Source organism: Mytilus trossulus, chromosome 3 (genome assembly GCF_036588685.1).
Source record: "Mytilus trossulus isolate FHL-02 chromosome 3, PNRI_Mtr1.1.1.hap1, whole genome shotgun sequence".
NCBI lineage: Eukaryota > Metazoa > Mollusca > Bivalvia > Mytilida > Mytilidae > Mytilus > Mytilus trossulus.
Window position 1 is genome coordinate 23,529,664 of NC_086375.1, and position 23,116 is coordinate 23,552,779.

General features: G+C 30.6%; 1 protein-coding gene across 1 annotated transcript in view; it reads left to right on the forward strand.

Annotated features, from left to right (window-relative positions):
* Window positions 1-23,116, forward strand: part of LOC134710664 (spectrin beta chain, non-erythrocytic 2-like) — an 86,254-nt gene that overhangs the window by 48,289 nt on the left and 14,849 nt on the right. Inside the window, exons 44-78 of the mRNA XM_063571050.1 lie at window positions 65-210; window positions 1,055-1,169; window positions 1,887-1,997; window positions 2,591-2,770; window positions 3,184-3,387; window positions 3,886-4,035; window positions 4,404-4,508; window positions 4,949-5,134; window positions 5,489-5,644; window positions 7,073-7,261; window positions 7,745-7,831; window positions 9,550-9,668; window positions 10,336-10,564; window positions 10,834-10,955; window positions 11,323-11,383; window positions 11,656-11,757; window positions 12,098-12,286; window positions 12,667-12,744; window positions 13,394-13,657; window positions 14,053-14,199; window positions 14,601-14,738; window positions 15,119-15,244; window positions 15,598-15,728; window positions 16,055-16,241; window positions 16,574-16,774; window positions 17,167-17,262; window positions 17,823-17,957; window positions 18,301-18,483; window positions 18,887-19,078; window positions 19,562-19,717; window positions 20,320-20,537; window positions 21,092-21,281; window positions 21,732-21,830; window positions 22,402-22,584; window positions 22,936-23,049. Of these exons, the coding sequence (XP_063427120.1) occupies window positions 65-210; window positions 1,055-1,169; window positions 1,887-1,997; window positions 2,591-2,770; window positions 3,184-3,387; window positions 3,886-4,035; window positions 4,404-4,508; window positions 4,949-5,134; window positions 5,489-5,644; window positions 7,073-7,261; window positions 7,745-7,831; window positions 9,550-9,668; window positions 10,336-10,564; window positions 10,834-10,955; window positions 11,323-11,383; window positions 11,656-11,757; window positions 12,098-12,286; window positions 12,667-12,744; window positions 13,394-13,657; window positions 14,053-14,199; window positions 14,601-14,738; window positions 15,119-15,244; window positions 15,598-15,728; window positions 16,055-16,241; window positions 16,574-16,774; window positions 17,167-17,262; window positions 17,823-17,957; window positions 18,301-18,483; window positions 18,887-19,078; window positions 19,562-19,717; window positions 20,320-20,537; window positions 21,092-21,281; window positions 21,732-21,830; window positions 22,402-22,584; window positions 22,936-23,049 (5,289 nt within the window). The remainder of the gene's footprint in view (window positions 1-64; window positions 211-1,054; window positions 1,170-1,886; window positions 1,998-2,590; window positions 2,771-3,183; window positions 3,388-3,885; window positions 4,036-4,403; window positions 4,509-4,948; window positions 5,135-5,488; window positions 5,645-7,072; window positions 7,262-7,744; window positions 7,832-9,549; window positions 9,669-10,335; window positions 10,565-10,833; window positions 10,956-11,322; window positions 11,384-11,655; window positions 11,758-12,097; window positions 12,287-12,666; window positions 12,745-13,393; window positions 13,658-14,052; window positions 14,200-14,600; window positions 14,739-15,118; window positions 15,245-15,597; window positions 15,729-16,054; window positions 16,242-16,573; window positions 16,775-17,166; window positions 17,263-17,822; window positions 17,958-18,300; window positions 18,484-18,886; window positions 19,079-19,561; window positions 19,718-20,319; window positions 20,538-21,091; window positions 21,282-21,731; window positions 21,831-22,401; window positions 22,585-22,935; window positions 23,050-23,116) is intronic.

The window sequence follows — 23,116 nt, forward strand, 5'->3', positions numbered from 1 at the left end:
TCAAATAAGTGACAGAAGTTATTGAATTATATTGTATGTACAAATTTAACATCTTGTTTTATAGATATTACGGAACCGATTTGATGAGTTTAGGAGGACAGTAGAGGCAGGTACAGAGAGGTACAATAGATGTGAGAGATTAGCTAAATGGTTACTAGAGGATAATACTCCATATGAGGATGTGGTGAAAGAGAGGCAGGAACAACTCAGGTAAAGCTATTTCTTTTTAATGTTGACTTCAGAAATATAGATTCTTACACTGCAACAAGTGTATTACGATATTTCTCCACTCGAGACAGTTAAATTTTAATATTTAAAGCGCGAGGCTTGCAGAGCTCTTTAAATAATAAAATTTAACTGTCGAGGTTGGAGATATATCGTAATACACGAGTTATAGTGTTGAAATCTGTTTCTCTTATGCTTTTTTATTATTCTTTTTCAAATATTTTCAAAAACTTGTGCTCTTTAAATGCGACGTCATCAGGCATTGTAGCCTTTTTTCGTGACGTCACAATAGGAAAATTCAGAAGAAAACAAAACATTTAGATGTCATAATCAAAATTTGACTAATCATTTGCCGAGAACAGATTTTTCACTAGTGAGGAGAAATATTTTTTTCACACCAGTCAGGAAATGTGAAAATAGTACAAAAATTAGAGAATTAAAGTTTTATGTTTGATTTCTGTTTTAAAATAAAAAATATGGTAAAAGAAATGTTTGATTCTAGATTATCAATAAAATATATCATGTGCATTTTAAAGAGAGTTGGAAGATACTAAACAGATATTTAAAATGATGAATTGATGACAAACTAACAAGACCTTAACAAAAATTTAAAAAAGATCAAAAGAAAAACAACATATAAAACTAACAACTGAACGATGGAAAACTTATTAAAACTCATTTAATTCAAGTTAAAAATTAATTTTTAGTTTTATTGAAGACCAATTTATAACTGAATGTAAACAAAAAATATTATGTTAAAACATTATTTACTTGGCCTATGAAATTGAAACTTATATTACATGCCATAAATGTGCTTGAACATTTACAGGGAAGCTTGGAATGAGTTGTTAGAACAAATAGAGAACCGAGATGTCAAGTTATATGGTGCTGGAGAAATCCATAGGTTCAACAGAGATGTGGAAGATGCATTACAGAGAATACATGTAAGTTACAGGTTTAGTGGTCTCAGAACCTGTCTGTTTTCTTGCGATTCTTTATGAGATGGTAATTTCAAGATGACAAAGTGTTTATCGAGACTTGAGACAATTTATAGGATGGTATGGTTAGTTTTAGTTATAGTTATCAAAGGTACTAGGATTATAATTTGGTACGCCAGACGCACGTTTCGTCTACATAAGACTCATCAGTGACGCTCATATCGAAATAGTTATAAACCAAACAAATACAAAGTTGAAGAGCATTGAGGATCCAAAATTCCAAAAAGTTGTGCCAAATACGGCTAAGGTAATCTATGCCTGGGATAAGAAAATCCTTAGTTTTTTTTGAAAAAAAATTCAAAGTTTTGTTAACAGAAAATTTATAAAAATGACCACATAATTGATATTCATGTCAACACCAAAGTGCCGACTACTGGGCTGATGATACCCTCGGGGACGAAACGAGGCATCGACCCAGTGGTGTAAATAGTTATCAAAGGTACACTTGCCTATTGTAATGGTGATTGTAATTTTTAAAGGTTGTTTGGAATTGAGATACTGTCTTGCATGTTCATGACACATTCCATTTAACATGAGTGCAAGTATGGTTGTACAAAAGAAAGTTTTTATAAAATGAATATTTTCCAATAAAATTTGTAAATTTCAATCATAAGATATATATTTTTATGAAGCCTGACACAATTTTACTTCTATTTTCTTTAGGAGAAATATGCCAGTATACCAGATGATACAGGAAAAGATTTGGCTACCACACAGATGTATATCAAGAAACATGAAGGTTTTGAGAATGAACTGGTGGCATTAGAGGCTCAGGTAGGCCATGGTTATTTATATGAATTCTGCATGCATTCTTGTATCTCAACATAATAAAATCAAATACTGTAAATTCAGAAATTATTGCGAGGTTTTTATTATTGTGAAAACTGGACAGAGTTGTAAAGGCAATAATTTAAACTCGCATTTTGAAATGTTTTATATGAATTAAACAGGTTTTTTCTCAAAATCGTAATAATTAAAATCACATTTAAGTCTAAAATGACAAATTGCAATAATAAATGCACACAATAATTTTTGAATTTACAGTAGTGATTGAGTGTGTGAGATTTAAATTTTTAAGGATGAAATCATGGAATTTTTCATGTGGATCATTGTCTAGAATGTTCAAGATTGTTGATAAAGGTTTAAAGGGATATTCATCAATAGTCTGATCTTTGAACAGTGTCAATTCTTTGAAAATACCTGGATGCAGATTTCATATGAGTTGACTGTATTGACTTCTCAAATTACTGACTTTTTTGCAGTATTATTTTTATTAAACATAATTGCCAGAGTTTAATGGATAACTTTTCAAAGCGAAAATTAAAAACAAAAAGAGCTGCAGTAATAACTTTGAAATTGTCTTGTAGTTGCAAGTTTTGATAGAAGATTCTACAAGATTACAAGAGACTTACCCTGGAGAGAATGCTCAGCAGATAGAACAATTACAGGCCTCTGTTGTAGAAAACTGGGGTGTGCTACAAGACAGGGCAGCTCAAAGGAAGGATGAACTCTTGGCAGTGGCTGATATGCACAGATTCTTGGCTGATGTAAGAATTATGAGATAAATTAACTTATGAAAACAATAATACAATTCAGTTCAAATTGTAAGGATTCTGACTGGTTGAAACACTTATTGCATCTTTAACTAAAATAATGAGATGAAAACATTGATATGAAATTTGATAGGCCTGATTCCAGTGCATGCTCAATCTGGAAACAGTTCATATGTCATTGGGACAAATTTTGAAATGGAATAATCAAAAATCTGTTATCTCCTGTAATAGAAAATTGAGTATAAACAAATGTATGCTTATGTTAGCAGAATAACTAGTGGAATTAGAACTAAATGGGAAAATAATTTTGATTAATAAAACTCAACTAAAGTATTCATGACTTAAAAGAGAAAGGAAGATAAGAAAAAAATGCATTCTTATTTTGACACATCATGTGAATATTTTAGGTCAGAGATCTTTTGAGTTGGGCTAAAGAGATAGAGAATGAGATGTTATCAGAGAAGACAGTTAGAGATGTACATGGTGTTGACTTAGTACGGGCACGACATGAGGAGCTGAAGCTTGAGATTGATGCTCGAGAGGATACATTCTCCACGATATCACAGACAGGAGAGGCCATGGTACAGGACGAACATCCTAACTCAGAGGAGGTAAACAATGGATTTACTATGGTAACTTAGATAATGTTGATATTAAGAAATTTGTTCAGTAGGTGAAATATTAATAAATGTATATAAGTTAACTTGTTGTAAGGAAGATTATAAAGTATTTCCAACTGTGCAAGACCTGTATGGGTAGACTAAGTCATTTAAAAAAAAAACTTGATGTTAATAGTATTTTAAATGCTAATACAATATATTTTGGTATAAGACTACCAGTAAATGTTCTATTCCAAGAAGGCATTATAATTGGATGAATTTTTGTAACATTTTGCAATATGTCTGTATGTGCTTTTCAAATTGAAAATAATTTATGAATAATACATGCAACAGTTCATTTCATTATCAATAAAAGAGTATTTGAATCAATGTTTCGAAAAATGCTACACTCTGCAGACTTATACTAAGACAGGTTTAGTTTATAATTTTTTGGATTTTTTCAGTTCACAACTTAAATATATTTCATGATTGAGTTTTTATGTTTTGCAGATTACAGAAAAAGTCAAACAAGTAGAAGAGACAAGAGAAAGACTAAGAAAAGTATGGGAGGACAGAAGACAACATTATGAACAACTTTATGGCCTACATACATTCCTTAGAGATGCTGAGCAGCTCAATAATACCAGCTCATCACAAGAGGTAACTATATTGCTATTTGAGTGTGTTGGTTTATGTTGGGTTTTTTTTTCATACAAAGTTATGTAAGAGAGGAATTGAATTTGTTAAGCGAAATGTTTTGTAGTAATATACCATGAAAAAAATATAAGTGCATATTGTATGCATTAAGTTATAATAAATATGGCTATTGATATAACATCTTTCAAAGCAATTAAAAATAAGAGAAATCATACTACCTACTTGCCAAGAAGCATACATTTGTAAACCTTCTCTATGTTAAAAAAAAAATGATCAAAACTGGAAAAAGAACTGACTAGTGATGACAATTGATATTGACTGTTAATCTATATCAGTCTACATAAAACTTATATCTAACACTTTTTTTATAGGCTTATTTGACCAGTGCTGAATATGGAGACACAGTAGATATGATAGATAGTCAGATCAGAAGACATGAAGCTTTTGAAAAAGTTCTGGATGTCCAGAATGAAAAGGTATGTGTAGGAAATAGGAAATATTTAAAATCTTGTGACTACATTCTTCCAACACATGCATGAAATATTTGCCACTGGATGTTAAGCAGCCATGGGAATAATTTGCAAAAATAAGAAATATTTTAGTATTTTTTCCCTATAAAAATTAATGTGATACGCTGATGGAAACTTCTAGGATGGATAAGAAATAAGAATGTTGTATTTACACACCTTTATCAAAAAGTGTTAACATAAGAAATAAAATTCCATTATGTAATTAGAATGAATCATGAACAGAAACAAAATGTTCAGTGTTTTCATAAATTGTAGTTCTGTGATAATAGAATTAAGATTGAAAACAGGGATTGTGTCAAAGAGAGAAGAAACCTGTTCAAGGAAACAAAATGGTCTGTTTGAAAGACAGTATTGAATATGCATTTTATTTGTCTTTCGTTTTCCAGTTAAATGCCATACAAAACCATGGACAAGAGATCGTAAACAAAAAACATTTTGAAGCTCCTCGTGTTGCCAAGGTGATTGAAGAAGTCACATTGCGGAGGGAGAATATCAAACAACAATGTGCTGGTCGCCATAGAAACCTGGATGATGCTATGTTGTATGCACAGTTCAACCGAGATGTTGTAGAGGTATGCATTGAAATATACAGAAAATATTTTTTTCTTCATGACCAACATGGAGAGAATTTAATGTGTGTTTACTGTTAATCATTTTAGGAAAACATTTTTTTACAAGCAAGTCGAAGAGTATTGATATTCATCGGTGATTTGATTTAACAATAGTGAGATACATTGTACTCATGTAGAAAGAACTCTGATTTTGACAGTACACTTTCACTAACTCCTTGTCGAAACTCTACAATATAAAAATAAAATCATGGGGTCTAAATACATTTCTTGTTTTGAAATCTGCAAAAATGAATAGCTCAGAAAATAGGTATAGAAAAATCTTAAATTTAATTTTAAATTATTGATTTTTTTCAGACTGAAGGATGGATTGATGACAAATTAAAGGTTGCTTATGAAGATAACTTCACAGATGTCACAGATTTAGAATCGAAGATGAGAAAACTACAGAAACATCAAGCTTTCGAGGCTGAATGTGTGGCTAACACTGACAAAATAGAACAAATCAAACAGGTATTGATATATGTATGATATTCTCCAGTGATAGGTTTTTTGGGGAATTTTGGACAGACATACAGTGAAACTTCTCAAAACCGGCCGCCCGTCGGACCACGGGATTCGGCCGGTTTTCAGGGGTGGCCGGTTTAATGAATTTGAAATTAACAAGAGTTACTTCCCTTCAATATAAGAGTTACTTCCCTTCAATATGTGTGCATTTGTTTTTTTTACCATGTATTGTACCTCAATCATAAAGTTTGTTTTGTTGTGTAAATTTAGCTTTGTATTCTAAATTGATTATGAAATATTAAAAAATCATTTGTATCTTTATTATTTTTTATTTTGCAGGAATAACAAATAAAACTATATAACAAAACAATTTTAATATCAATATCTAATATTATTGAAAGTTTAAAGCTACACTCATCGATACCATACGATGTTCATATAATACTCCATAAGCAATGCATACACATTAAATCATCACACCTCAAACTAATAACACACCCTTTAAATAAACTAAAAAGGTTTAATAAATTTCAATAGATTATACCGATGATAACGAATTACGATTATATTGCAAAAGTCAAAGTGAGTGATTAATTTTTTATAATTTGCATAATTTTTTTTTTTTTAAATCATCAAATAAAGGAGCCAAGCTAAAACATTTAATGATAATTAACTTACATCGAGCTGCTTACATCATTGATTAGCGTGGGTGAAGATCAAAATCTCTCAACCGATAATTTATTCGGGTATTGATTTGACATTTGACAGGTGAACACTTCTCAGTGGCCATGCAGGTGTCTAATTGACCGGATTAACTTGTTTGTTTATATAACAGTATTATATATGGACTAATGATTACAAATGAGAAGGCCGGTTTTATGAGGTGATATTTTATTGATTTTGATTACACAAATACACAAATAACGGCCGGTATCCGGTTTAAAGGGGTGGCCGGTTTTATAAGGTTACCTGACCGTTTATTTACATACACGCCGGCCGGGACTTGCGGTTTTGGCCGGTATGAAGGGAGAACTGGTATTAAGAGGGACCGGTTTAGAGAAGTTTCACTGTAATATGATTTTCAGTATTTTTCAGTATTTTTCATCAAAGATTTCTTTTTATTAGATCAAAATTTAAAATTTAGAGGGAGCATTAATTATTCTACCCCAAATTTATTTTTAAAATAAAAAAATTAGGGAGAGTATTATTCTATCCCAAATGTATTCCTTTTAATAGTTTTGTTATCACTTATGCATGCTAAAATGAATATCACATATACTGTCCATTCTGATAGAAAAATAATTGATGATGTTTGATTGTATTTGTTTTATTTTGAATAGATTTTCAAATATTCATATACTCAATTATTGTTAGGAATGATATCTATTATATTTCAAAGTCTTCTTATTTTCTTTTTTTTCTAAAAAACTACAGCAAGGTGATGTGTTGAATGCAAAGAAATATAAGCCAGATGAAGTTCGTCAATCACTACAGAGATTGATGTCAAAGTGGAACGAATTATTAAAGGCATCTAATGATAGAGGCAAAGGTCTTGTGGAAGCTAAGGATATCTTGGAGTTCAATGAACAAGTTGACAAAGTGGAAATGTGGATCAGGGAAAAAGTGAGTAGAATGAACAAGTATTACCTTTCTCAATAAGAGTGTAGGATGTCACTTTGATGTATGCTATCAATGCATATATTGGATACATGACCTTTTATAAAGTTACAAGTACAATGGAGTCCTGGATAAAGTATTGTTCATTATATGAATGAATAAGAAAATGGATGGTCATATTTTAGCTCATCTTGTATTGCCTAACTGTTCAGTATGACAATATACATGGTAGCAGCAATATACAGATCAATTTGAATTGAAGATATAGAAGACTAAAGAAGATGCAACCTTAGATTATTCCCTGCTCCTTTTTAAAAAAAAAAGATAACTATCTTATTTGTTAATGCATGAGATTCTAAAAATAGAACAATAGAATCTATTTAATAATTACTTAAAGATCCAGCCTTTTAAACTTCTTCATCTTTAGTAAATTTAGGATAAGATTATTGTTTCTATTAACCACTGATAATGAATATCTTTGTATTACAGGACTCATTAGTGAATGCAGGAGATTTGGGACGTGACTATGAACATTGTTGTGAACTTCAGAAGAAAGCCAATGATCAGGAATCTGCTGTGAGTGGGTTATTCCAATATATTAAAAGGGATTTCAAGATTGGTCCAATCTCTAATATTGAGTGAATTTGACAAATCTTTCATCTTATGTATATTGCTTTTGTTTTAACTAATGCTCAGTCAGCTTTTAATCAGAATCTTCCTTGTGTTTTTCATTATGACAGATTGCAAAGTGTTTTAGAGCTTTTTTTAGCTTTCAAACTAGATTTTTTAGTATGTTTGTATAGTATTGTTGTAATTCATTTGCATGATTTGTCCTATTCCTTTGTTGTGTAGCTACATTTATTTTCATATTTATGCAGATTAATTTGACTGTTTGAATTTCAGGACTCACTGAGTGTAAGATTTGTTTTTCTAGTAGATCAATTTTTTTCTGTAATTTTTTTCACCCTGTTCCTATGTTTTCCTAGCTTGTAGAACTAGCTTTATTAAAAATTGATTTACAGTAGACTTGTATTGGTTTCAATTTTTATTTTTAAATTCTTTAAAGTTAACAATTTTAGTTTCAGAAATAAAAATTGACCGTGGATTTTATTTATGAGTATGAAGTTTACTAATTAATTAAAAAATGTCATGAAGCCTTGTTCTAAATGGCCGCCAAGCATGGCTATGCAATTGCTGCAAGATCTCAACCTTTCACCCATATAGATATTTTCTCACTCTTACTTCACCTCCCTGTACTTTCTTTATATACTTTTTATTGAAATTGATGACTTATTACTGAATTAAATGTTTTCAGCACAAAGAACACATGTTTTAAAAAAAAATATCTGGACACCATTGTTTCATTCTTTTCAAAATAGAGTTTCTATTTGTGATTCAGACATGAGTGAGATTTATAAAATTTTGTATTTCAAAATTTGTTCATTGGCTCCTTCATACAAACCAAATATTATGCATTGCCGCTTTGATTCCATATTGTAATATACTTGCATGTTGCATGAAACATATCCAACCTTTCTTGTGCTGCTTCACCCATGTGACTTGTCCATGATAATATGTTTATAAAATGCTGGGAAATGTTGTCAGTTGTTACATGCAGTGGGGTATAGTGCTGTACTTTGGTCATATTTGGCCAAATAAGATGGATGACATAAATTTCATAAATTTCTTATTAAAGAAATGTCTACTTTAAGCAGATTCATACAAATAAAATACTGTAATTTATAAAACTAGTTATCAACAATTAGAAATTACAATTCAGAGAAAGAATTTTATTGGCCTCATCTTATGGTGCTATAATTATGGGGAAAAAAATCTATTTTTAGCGGAGGCTATAATTTTTGATACATAGAAATTTTATTGGGGGACAGTAAATTGAATGGTTGCATTTAAATATGATAGGCAAGTATAGTGAAAAGTAGGCACTTAGGAAAAATTCTTGCTATGATTTATAGCTGCATTGAAAGATGTCTTCAACCCATAAACTGAGAATAAATCTGATCTCACTTTTTCTGAATCATCTCTCACATAGGATAAGCATGATATCATTAAAATTATTTGGAAATAAATACTAATCAGTAATTCAGTGCCAGTTATTTATAAGACAAAGACTGTCTTCTGCATAAAAATTAATATAACTTAAACGTTTTAGTACTCTGTGATGTATGCTGTATGTTGTGTCATTGTTGTAGGATAGAAAATGTATCTCAATCTGTGATTTTTTTTCTTGGAAAGCTGTGAACAATGTATTTATGTTAAATGTTGAATCTTTACAGGGAATAACAGTGGACAACGGTAGAATAAAATTCATCAGTGATTTAGCAGATAAACTGATTTCTCAAGGAAGAACTGACACAGGAATAGTGAAAGAAAGACGTGATGCCATGAATAAAAAGTAATTGTCATTTATATATGTAATAAATGAAATGACATATTTAACAAAAAAGCTTGATTTTTACAAATTCATGGAGTATTTTTTTTCTACTTGGATCTATTTTTCTGTTCATTTCATTCTGTTATATTTGATGCATATTCTTTAAACCATGCAAAATCTTTCTTCAAATCATTTAAAGTTTTCAAAATTGGTATCATTTAGTTTCTTATGTTGACATTCTCCCAAAAAGACTGACTGCTTCAAATTTTTAAGATTTGTCAGTGTTACATTGGACACAAATGAAGCTTGTTTTTATTAGAAACTTGCCTGTGTTTGATAGACATTCACTACCTGTACTTAAAATTTTGACCATTTGTCAGTCCTACATTAATAGTCAAAAGTTAAAATGAAAATAAGCAGACTTGATTGCCATGAGACAACTATCCAACAAAGTTCAAATGAAGACGATGTAAAGCAATTAAAGGCAACTGTTCAGCCTTCAACAATGAGAAAAACTTGCACTGATAGCTGACTACAAAAGGCTATAGAAAGGATGTGTCATGAGAAACAATTATGTATTAGATTAAAAATATCATGTTGTCTTTGTCTGATGAATAGGCCCATACCACTAATTAAATGTCCTATGTATTGTCTGACAATAAAAAAGATTTTGTTTTCTACTTTGTAGATGGAAAGCAATACAAGGTGAACTTGAGCAGTATAAAAAAGACCTGTCTGGTGCTTTAGAAATCCATGCATTTAATAGAGATGTAGATGATATAAATGATCGTATGAATGAGAAGGCTGTCCTACTCTCTAACGAAGATTTAGGAAAAGATCTTCCTAGTGTGGAAGCACTACAACGTAAACAGGAAGAGACGGAAAGAGATATGTCTGCTTTACAAAACCAGTTAGAGGTATGATTCATTACGATTCAAATAAAAGTTTATAGTATTTAAGTATGTTTTTGCTAAAAAAAAAATGTTTTCCTATTGTTTTATTCATTAATTTCACACATGTGATAGATTTATTCCTGATTTTTTTTTTTTTTTTGTACACAGCCCATGTGTTGATGTGAGCTAACTTTCTAAGGAAAGAATTCAAGAAAAACGCACACTATAAGACAACAAAACTTGACTTGATACAGGCATTGAATAATGTGTAGTCTTTTTTTTCTCCTTTATAGAAATTAGAATCATCAGCAGGCAGATTGTGCAAGAAATACCCAGAGAAAGCTGAGTCTATTAAAACTAAACAGAAAGAGGCTGATGAAAACTGGGAAAAACTGGAAGATTTGTCTGACAAAAGGTTAGTTAGACCTTTTATATATCATGAGATCTATAAAAAAAAAAAAAAAAGGGTAAAAGGTGCATAGCTTAATCTTAAGGATATAATTATGCATTCTCAAAAAATGTTTATTGCAAGTTTTTTTTATGGAAAAAATTTAACCAATGGCAAATCTATTATGAATAGGACAAGCTGAAACCTGTGTGGAGATGAAGTAAGGGCGAATTATGGACTTGATATTCCTGCTCATTATTTTCAGATTATAATATTTGTAAAAGTTAATTTCAGTCCAAAGATACTGGATATATGAATAAGTTTGCTTTATAAATGCACAAAGTTTTTATAGATTTTGAATATCACAACATAACTATTACTTTTCTTTTAACAGAAAAGCTATGTTATCCAAGTCTTATGAACTCCAGAAATTCTTACATGATAGCAAGGAGCTGGTATGTATTGTTATAACTTGAAATATGCCTTTAATCAAACTTTTCATTATGAAAGCAATATCAACTTTGTTTACTACCTATTAAAGCTGTAGCACTAATATAACTCAAGCCTATCAAAGAATTGAATAGATACTTAAATGTAACAGAATCTATTGTCACCTAACAAAATAATGTACAAGAAGTCTAGGAATTTTCATGATAAAGATAACATCAATTTCAAAGAATATTTCAAATACCATTCCTGTTGTAATATATTTTTTTTTATATTAAAGGTCTCCTGGTCAAATAACATGGTCAGTGCAATGAATTCTGGGGAGTTGGCTAAGGATGTACCTGAGGCTGAAATCTTCTTACAGCTTCATCATGAAAGAAAGGTAAATATTATTCTATTGCCAGTTCTCATTCTACAGACCAATATTTAAGGACTAGTTTTACAGTCCATTTGCATATTATCTCTGAGTTAGTTGGTCACTGTTAGATGAAAAATATTTCTTTTAAAAGAATTTTACACTTTCAATAGGGTCCCAATACACAAATCTGCATACTAATTGTATGAACTGTACTAATTCTTTCAAGCAATAACTTGCAAGGCTCTTACTCTATTTTTTATAATAGACAAAATGGAGCTATTTTTTCAATGTCAACTTGGTTAAAACAAATTCCAAGCAGACGTCAGTGTATCTATAATACATCCATTATTATACACATTTTTAGGCTGAAATAGATGGTAGGAAACCAGTTTTTGCTGCAGTAAGAGAACATGGAAATAGATTGGTCAGTGAGAAACATTATGCTGCCACTGATATACAGAAAGCTATAGGACAGTTAGATAAAGCCAAACTATCACTGAATGGAGCTTGGGATAAACGAAATAACCTACTCACACAGTGCCATGATCTTCAGGTAGGATAAAACTTTTAACTGTTTTACTTGTATAATTTAAATTTCATCTGAAAACTTCTTTCTTGGTAATATGTAACCATGTTTACATAGCAGTATACCACATTTTCATTAAGTCCTGTCATTCCAATTATCAGCACAACAGACATTTTCAATCCCCTATATCCAATCCTTAAAAAAGAAGACATACAAAGAAAAACCCACACCAAACAACCAAACACAGGGTATTTGTATACAGATAGACTGACTTGATACATTTATATAAAAAAAAAGGTTGGGTTAAACCAGCTTTACCTGCACACATAACTCCTCTTTTGCATATCTAGAAGATAGGATTTTAAAAAACTTAAATAAGGATTAAAACTAATATATTCTACTTGTAGATGTTTAAAGAGACCTCAGAACAGACAGAGACATGGATAGCTTCTAAAGAAGCCTTCTTAGCCAATGAAGATCTTGGAGTAAGTAACTATATACACTACAATTAAAGAAAATGTGCAATGGTCGTTTTCATGTTCATGTTTGACAGTTACTGTTTTTTATGGAACACATTAATTGAAAGTCATGATTCAAATTTTTTTACCCAGAAGTTAGTTGCATGAAAATTACTTTCAAATATATAGATATGTTTCTTTTTTAGACTGAATGTCCTAAGTCGGGAATCTGATGTACAGCAGTTGTCGTTTGTTTATGTAATTTATTCGTGTTTCTCGTTTCTCTTTTTTTATATAGATTAGACTGTTGGTTTTCCTGTTTGAATGGTTTTACATTAGTAATTTTGAGGCCCTTTATAGCTTGTTGTTTGGTGTGAGCCAAGGCTCCGTGTTGAAGGCCGTACATTGATCTATAATGGTTTACTTTTAAAAATTGTTATTTGGATGGAGAGTTGCCTCATTGGCACTCACACCACAGCTTCCTATATCTATGAATAAGAATTTATATGATACATAATAACACATTCAAATGAGATCTGCAGCAGTATTTTATGTTGTTTTAAAATCTGGTTCTGTTAGAAATATTCAAGTGGTCACTCTTACTGACTTATCTCAATATTTGTGTACTGTCTGAAAATGTAAAGAAACTAAAAGATCACCATCTTATTGTTTTCAGAACACATTGTACAGTGTAGAAGCTCTCATCAAGAAACATGATGGCTTTGAGAAGATGACCATGGCTCAAGTCGACAAAGTGGACGATATGAAGCAGTTTGCTGATAATTTAGTAGAGCAACAACATTATGCTGTCAATGAGATTACAGATCGTTGTCGGGCAGTTTTGGATAGATACAAACGTCTGCTGGACAGCATGGCTGCTAGAAAGAAAAAGTTGGAAGACTCCAAGAATTATCAATTATTCCTTAGACATTTATATGAAGTAAGAATTTTCACATTTTTTACAAAAAGTGGAAACTATGATCTTACATTATTTCAAGAGGCAGAACTAGAAATTTTTCGAAAAGGACACATACTGAGAGAAAGCTTTTTTAAAAGGTTGTTTTTTCACGCTTTTTTTTATAATAAAACTTCATGTAAATGAAAGGAGATATAGATTAATCTTTGATTGAAATGCATTCATAAAAAAATATTTTATCACTTTGTCTTTAGTTATTTCATAAAATGAAAAATATATCGCACTATTCAAAAGATGAATGTGAATCTTGTTTATTTTCATACGGTTGCAATTTGAATGCTTATTCCTCTGAAATATTAAATTTATATTGAAATTTGTATGATAATTTTCAGTATATGTTTCAAATTAAAAAATTTTAGGTATCCAACTGGATCAATGAGAAGCTACAGATAGCATTAGATGAGTCATACCGAGACCCTACCAACCTTCAGGCCAAGATACAGAAACATGTAGCATTTGATGCTGAGGTGTCTGCCAACAGAAACAGGGTGGATTCTGTTAAAGATGTAAGCTTTTATTTACTTATATGCAGAGTTAAAAACTAAAAGTTGTGATTAACTAAGAATTTAGATTTATTGTAAGTTCTTCCGTGAACATAGTGCACACCAACCCTTGAAAAGTTCTTGTGTATAGGCTTGCCTAGAACTCGGCAATGAGCAATTTTACATTTAGATTTTGAGAACCATATGAATTATTTATGTGTTTTTAATGTAACCTCTTGCTGTATTTTTACATGAAATGAAAAACAGGCAATTGCATGATGGGGAAAAAATGTTACCACATGATGTTGCAGTTAGTGGCATTTCAGAGAAATTAGGCTATTATGGAGAACTCTTATTTTGGAAGTTTAAACAGTTTGTATCTGTAAACATTATCTGATCTTCATTTCATTTTGTTTGTTTTACAGGAGGGTCAAGGACTGACAGAGGAGAAACATTATGCCTCAGATGATATCAAGAAACGCTTACAGGAGTTAGAACTTAGTTGGCAGGCCTTGATAGCAGCAAGTGCTGAGAAAAAAGATAGATTACAAGATGCTTATAGAGTAAGTCAAATATGTTTTTTTATCACAGATTTTAAAGAAGCTATTGTATATTTTATACCTAAAAGATATGGAGAGGCAATAACATAGGAATCACTCTTATGTATCCTTTTGTTCATGAATCTGGTTAAAATGTCTCCTTTTAAACCATAAGACGGACTTGCGTTTTGAAAGTTAAATAGAGCAAGGCTATTATTTTGTGACCTTGTTACTGTGACTTGAAATTTCGAACCAGTTAAATGGTTTGGTTTAATAAAACAAATTGAAGAGGTACAGAATTTTGAATAAACTGCAATAGGTGGCGAGTAAGCCTTACAGTCAAGTCACAGTTACATTACCTCTGGTTTAATGAAAAAGATTTAATGAAATATTGATTCTTGTAGGCTTTGATGTTCAACAGAGTGATTGATGATCTGATGGTATGGATGGACGAGGTTGAAAACCAGCTATCTTCAGAAGATCATGGGAAAGATTTAACATCGGTTAATTATCTTCTAAAGAAACACCAGGTATGTATTCTTTTTTCACTGTATGAAAGTAAAACAATTCTATAAACTTGCAAATTGGAAAATCTTGCCTTCATGCAGTTTTCAGTATTATGACGAGCCATTGGGGATGACCTACATCGTTAACATTTCCAAGTTGTTTCAAAGATTGCAAAGGTCTAAACTCTGTTATCAAACTCAGTAATATTTGTATTTTGTATAACTTCTTTAAATAGAATATCCTGAACTATTTTTAATCAGGTATCATATAGACAATTGTTAAAATCTGTCCATTAAAACCGCTTTTGAAAAACTGGAAGAATATTAGATATAAATGTCTTTTTAATTGTGACATACATGTACTTTTGCTTTAACAGATGTTAGAACAAGATATCACAAATCACAAAGAGAAAGTAATGGACATCAAAGACGCTGCACAGGTCTTCAAGGACACTAAACATTTCATGAATAAAGAATTACAGGCTAGAGCTAAGGAAACTTCAGATAGGTAAGATATAAGTTTCTAGGATCTGTATTTACCATGGGTTATTTAGTAGAGAAATTGTTTCTGCCAAAATCGAAGTAAACCTTCAGGGCTGAACTACCTTAAAGAAAAATATTAGAAATGCTTATCTGTCATGATAAAAAAAAAGATATACAAAAATTCTTCACTGACTGCATTAACTTTCTCTCAGGCAGGATTTGTCATATTTCATATTAATGATTTTTTATTGACTTCCAAAAGGCAGAATTTGATATGATTAAACTTGGTAAAAAGTTTTCGTCTGGAACTCTTTGTCTGGAATATATTAAAATATTTTGGTCTACTTCTAGGTATTCTTCACTGATAGAACCATCTAGAATTAGGAGAGATAATTTAGAGGATGCTCAGTTAATGTACCAATACTACAGAGATATAGAGGATGAGCTATTATGGATAGAAGAGAAGAAACCAGTCGCAGCCTCTACAGAACTTGGAAGTTCACTAGTCACTGTACAAAATCTGATGAAAAAACACCAGGTATGATAATAGGCAACTCTTTCAGGATAAGGCATATAACAAGGTTTTTACTATAAGAGTTCAATTATTTGTATGATATGAATATAGTGGTTAATAAAAGATCAGTTATAGTTATTTTTAGAAACTAATGCATCCTGTGTAATATTTAGAAAGGTGTTTAACATTGAATATTTGTCCCATGGTTATACATATTTTGTTTCCTCCTGCAGGTGCACAAATAATGATATCACCTATAACCCTGAAGATATTGTACTTTTGAATAGTGTCTCAGCAGTATATTTTGATACATTGTTTAAACTGAAATAGATAAGATTTTTATTCCTTCATTTTAGACAATGGAATCTGAAATAGTTGCCCATGAACCTTTGATAGACTATGTTGCCACCTCTGCAGAGAGAATGGTCAAAGCAAAACATTTCGCTTCAGAGGACATTGAACAGAGACTACAAGAACTCCATACACAACTACAAGAACTTAAAAAATTAGCTTCTGTCAGAAAGAAGAAACTTCAAGAATCTGTTGAAGCTCAAAAGGTATATTTTATAATATTTGCATAAGTTGTATAATGCATAAATCAGAACTTTTTATAATGAATTAATTTCAAAACAAATTTTTTTTTTTTTTTTAAAGTTTACTCGAAGAAACTAACATAAAACAACAAATATACAAATCAGGATATGTGGTATGATCGACATTCAGACAACTATCCACCAGAGATGAAAATATATGGATTGTAAAATAAATTTAGAATCTTTCAATGCTTGTGTTAATGAATCAAGTTCTTTTCCAGTTTCCATTTGATTCAAGTTCTATTTTTGACAAAACTCAAAGTTTTATGTACTTTGTTTTACTACTGTGTTTGAAGTATCTGCTTTAATCATCTTCTTACTGTCTTTATCTGTATTTGGCATCTCTATGATTTCAGTTTTACACAGAAGTATCAGAGGCTGATATGTGGATGGAAGAGAAAATGCCAGTATTAAATAGTCTTGATTATGGTAAAGATGAAGAAGCCGTGCAGGTAATGATTTTCTGTGACCCATTTGTACTCGAGGGTTGCGTAAAGATGTACAAGTAACACTTCTGTTATGTAATGATTCCTTGATTTCACCATGTACTGGATTTGACGTTTGATGTTTAAAAATGCATATTTTGGTATATTCAGGACACTTTTGATAGAGAACATCAAAATGTTTCTACTTTTGACATTGTATGAAAAATGACAAATAACATTTTTTTGTCACATAGTTGTTTAAATGATTCAAAATATCTTAAGCCACTAGGAACATTTAGTTGTTTGGTTGGTAGTAAGACAGACTTGATTTGCAATAGTTGTGGCTGATATTACCTGATTCAAAGTTTAAATTATGATTTCATATTTAAATTACCATGTAAATACATTTTGAAAATTCATCTTGAAGCGATTGAATCCAATTGAATTAGATATAAAGTATTATTACATCTGCAAGAAGACTTCACTTTTTAATGGTAATGGATAACCTATAAAATGTTCTGTGAGTGATTTTTTTTATTTTACAAATTTGTACTATTTGATTGACAATTATTTTTTGTCTGTTTTAGGTTTATATAAAGAAGTTAGACACTTTAGAGAGAGATATAGAAAACTACAACAACAATATATCAGAACTAGGTTCTTTGCAGAGGTCACTTGTAGAAAAAGGTCACTATGACAGTGAAAATATCAAGAAACAGCATGTAGGTTCAAATTTAATGAAAGACAGTTAACATATGGACCTAATTTTTTTTTTTTAAACCTCATATATATAACAGATTTTTGATATTCATTAATTTGTCGATTTTTTTTTCATTTCCATGTTACAGGTTTTATGACATACCATTAAACTGATTGCATTTTAAATGAAATAAAAAATTTACAAGCGGGAAAATCTGTTCCTTGATAGCATTACTAAATTCAATTTTCTGAACTTTGTCTATCTATTTAGTTCCATTTTTAATTAAATGAAACTTTATAAACGAGGAAAATCAGTTATTTGTAAGCATTACTGAATTAAATTTTCTGAACTGTCATTTATTTTAGGAATCAGTAGTGACAAAGTACAGTCAAATTCAGGAATTAACCATTCAGAGACGATCAATGTTAACTGATACAAAGAAACTATATGAATATTATCGTGAAGTAGGTGAAGTAACGACATGGATTTCTGAACGTATTGTGACAGCTAGTTCTGAAGATTACGGACAAGATCTGGAACACGTTGAAGTGAGTTTGTTATAACAGTTACATTGTAGTCTTATAATGTTTGTTTCTACAGCAGAGCAATTATATATGGATTACCACAATAAGGTGAAATACTTCAGAACCTTCTGCAAGTAGCTAAACTGGTTTTGACTTGAATGGTTGTCAATTGTATTTTAAATGGGGAGTATGTTTTACATAATAAACCATCAGTATGACTTTACCTGAACATTGAATTTCAGTGTTGGCTGTTTAGGTTCAATTAATTTGCCATGTACAAAGTTTGCTTGTAGTATATATATGAATAAATGGTTAAAATGTTATTACTAGATGAAAATTTGAAAATTTTAAGTTTAAATTGGTTATTTTTTTGTGTTTAATAATTTCTTTGAAATTTTACTGATAATTATTTTCCCCCTAATTTCAGATTTTACAGCAGAAATTTGAAGATTTCATGCATGATGTTAACAGTAATGAATTTAGAGTAGTAAATGTAACGACAATGGCCACACAGATGATTGAAGTGAAACATTATGAATCAGATGGCATCAGTAAAAAGTCTGAGGAAGTTAAACAAATGTGGACAGAACTTCATGATATAGCAAAAGCAAGACAAGAGGTAAAGTATAGATTTATAAGCAGGTACAAGATTTTCCAATTTGTCTGTCATTACAGGAACTTTGATTTCTGTATATATTTCCATTGAAGTCAAATATTGAAAGGATTTGAATGTTTCCTGATGTCATTTAGTCAGTTTTTACAAAATTTAAGTACAACATGTGAAAAAAATTTATGTTCTGCCAAATTTTGAATATGCAGATATTTTTGATTTCCTACTTGTATATGCTCCTATTTTCAAATTTCCTTAATCAATCTCATCTGTCAATACCATATACTAATCAATAAAATTGGGAATGGACAATTCGGAATATGTCGAAGAGACAACAACTGGACCAAAGGGGAGAAAACTGCCCAAGGCCACCATTGGGTCTTTTTCAGTTTCAGTGACATGAAAAGGATATCACACTAAACTTTGAAACATAAAAAATTAATGAACTAAAAAAAAACAATATATTTTAAACTTAATTTGTATCCTTTTCAGGCCCTTGAAGCTGCCAAACAGGTACATATGTATGGTAGAGATGCAGATGACACGCTAGATTGGATACAAGAAAAGGAAGGAATTGTGGCTAGTGAAGATTTTGGTCACGATTTAGAAAGTGTCAGAGCATTGATTAGTAGACATGAAGGGTTAGAGGTTAGTTGAGCATGAAAATGGTATTAAATTTTAATTATCAAATTGAGGTAAATTCACACCATACATCAAAACCATTCAACATTTTACCGATTTATTTTATCAAGACCTAAATTACTGTAAATTCAGAAATTAATGCGAGGTTTTTATTATTGCGAAAAATGCGACTGAGTTGTAAACACAATAATTTAAACTCGCATTTTGAAATATTTTATATGAATTTAACAGGATTTTTCTCAAAATCGTAGAAATTAAAATCGCCTTTAAGTCTAAAATGACAAAATCGCAATAATAAATGCACGCAATAATTTCTGAATTTACAGTAATAAATGTAAATCAGAGTGAAGGTATCAAATAATTGAGAAAACGAAAAGTCTATTTTATAAGAAAACAATTTACAAAAAGCAAATATGACTGACATGAACCAACCACAACCAATGAACTAGGTTTCTGACTTTGGACAGGCACATAAAGAATGTGGTGAGGTGAAACATATTTGTGAGCAATCAATCCTCCCAGTTCAACTGTCTTCTGAAATCTACTTTACAATTAATTTGTCTTCTGATTTCCATACTCAGATATTTCATACAGAACTTCTTTTTTAGAGAGATTTAGCTGCCATTAGTGTTCAGGTTGAAGACATCACCAAGGAAGCTGAACGATTAATGTCTTCCTTCCCTGATGCTCAGGAACATATAGCTACCAAACATGAGGAAATGGTGAAAGCTTGGAATAACTTAGTAGAACAAGCAACACAAAGGAAGGAAAAACTTCAACAAGCTGATCAGCTACAAATCTATTTCAATGATTATAGAGAATTAACGTAAGTCTTTTCATTTGTGAACCTATAAATTCAAATACTGTGGATTCATTTATTTTCGTGGATACCAATTTTCGGGGATTGAGGAAAACTTACATGTTCGGGGATATTTAATTTCATTCTTTTGCCGAAGTCTGCATTCAAGCCTATAGAAAATTTGGTATTCATTGAACATTTAGTTACGTGGTTCACCTGTACCCACAAAATCCACGAAAATTGGTATCCAACGAATAATAATGAATCCACAATATCAGAATGTTTCTTTTAAACAAAGTTAGCTAAATATGATAAAGGAGTAAGAAAAGATTGTGAAAATGGTAGAAATTTGAGAATCATTCCTATTTGTGGACATTTTTAAAAAGGAAGAGAAAAGTTGTGAAAGATGAAGAAGAATTTTTGCATGAAGACAAAAGAAATGATAGCAAATTATTACAATTATTATTTGGTTAAGCAAATTAATTTGATGCAAGATTTCTAAGAAATCACAGAAAAATTGCATAAACCATGGATATTTTATAAATATAGTATTATAGACTAATCTTAAACATCTTATTTAGGGCATGGATAAATGAAATGATAGCTATGATCAATGCAGAAGAAGTTCCAAAAGATTTACCAGGAGCTGAAGCTCTGGTAACCAGAAGTAAAGAGCACAAGGCAGAAATAGACAGTAGGAAGGATCCAGTTGACAAATTCTTACATATGGGTCAAATGATGATCCAGAATGGACATTTCTTGTCAGAAGAGGTCAGTAAAAAATGCCTATGCTATTGTGGAATGTCTTGACATAACCTAATACAATTATAAAAAAATGATATAGTTTATATGTTTCAGTTGTAAGTCGTACGTTTTAGTCAGTAAGCTCTGTTAAATAATCCAAATTTCTTTCTTTAGAAGAAATTATTCTTTGAAAATCTGTGAAAATCCATTTGAAAATCCATTTAAAAATTAAGTAAAGAAATAGACCAGGCAGAAAACATCTGTACAATTAAATGGACATCATAGTTCCCATTTGCAAATGATGTCCCTTTCATTATGCAGGATTATGTAATTTATAGCTAGTGAGACAAGTTGAAGGTTTCTAGATTTAGAACACTTTGATGGAGTGTTTGTTATGTAAGGATTCCAGTTTAAACTCTAATCCAAGGTGAACACTGTCATATATTTCAAAACTTATACAAATGTTTTATTTTTAAGATCCAAGAAAAAGTAAATGACTTAAATGATGCCTGGAATACTCTACATTCAACATATGAAACCTACAGAGTATTGTGTGAACATATCCTGGAGGCACAGGTGTGTTGAAAATTTATTTTCATAGTGATGTTGAAATTTTTTTGTTTCTATAAGGGAGATAATCATTTTGATTTTTCAGTTATTTACATCATTTAAGGAGGTACCTAACACTACAGGGAGATAACTCTGTAAAGTCAGCTAAATGTTTTAATTATGTTGTGTTGTAAAAGGAATATTAAGCTTCTCAATGATCAAAATTGGTGTTTGTCAAATTGCTATATAACCAGTGTAATTTTTCTGACAAAACGGTTGGTTCAAAATTTTTAAAACTTTTATATTTTTGTTAAAGGGTCATAGTAAATACTTTTACAAAATTTTATGAAAATTAAACGAGCCAAATTGATTTTAGTGAAAGTGTTGGGTTCCACCTTAACAGCAAAATTCTACAGAATTTTCATTTCAAATTGATAATATTTTCAGTATGTGTAAAAGATAATATTGGGCATACTTAATTGAGAGAACAACAAAACTAAAAAATCTATTCGATCAATCCAATTTTATGTTTGTTTGTTTTATGCTGTGCTGAACCAAGATGAAGTATTCTATTCTATTCGTTTTGTATATATTTTAGCAACTGAAACATGAGATGGAATCTCTGGAAGCCTGGATAAACATCAGAGAGCCAGGTATGAAGGAGAAACAATTTGGAGAGAGTATCCCAGGGGTAGAGGAACTACTGAGAAGGCAGGATGATTTTGAGAAAACTGTTGATGCTCAAGATGATAAATTTAAATCTATTATTCGTAGAACTGAGGTAAGCAAACAAAAAATAAAATTGAAATTTAGAAATATTTATTTTTCAAATATCTTTTGTTTGCAGTAATTGAACAATTTTTTAATTGAATTTTTGAAATAATTATACGTGAAATATCATTTCTAACTTTTAGGAAGAAGTAAAGAAATTTCAATGATTTTTTTTCAAATTTTGAAGTGGGGGTAGTGGTGTTGTGGCAAAATTAATTGTTTGAAGATCAAGATTTATGGCATCAAATAATATTATGATCAGTTTTATGGATATTACTTTATTCTTCAAGCACTATTACCATTCAGAATAAATTTGTTTTAGTTGAATATGTGAGTGGCACAATTAAGTTTATTATTTCAGCTTGAACAGTCACTTTTAGACCAGAAAGAACAACTAAAACAGAAAGAAAAGGCTATGAAAGAAATGGAAAGATTAGAAGAAATTAGAAAACGAGAACAACAGAGAATTCTTGAGGTTTGTTCAGATTGTACTGATCTGATAAATTTGTACAGTTAGATGTATTTGTAAAGATTTTCATTTA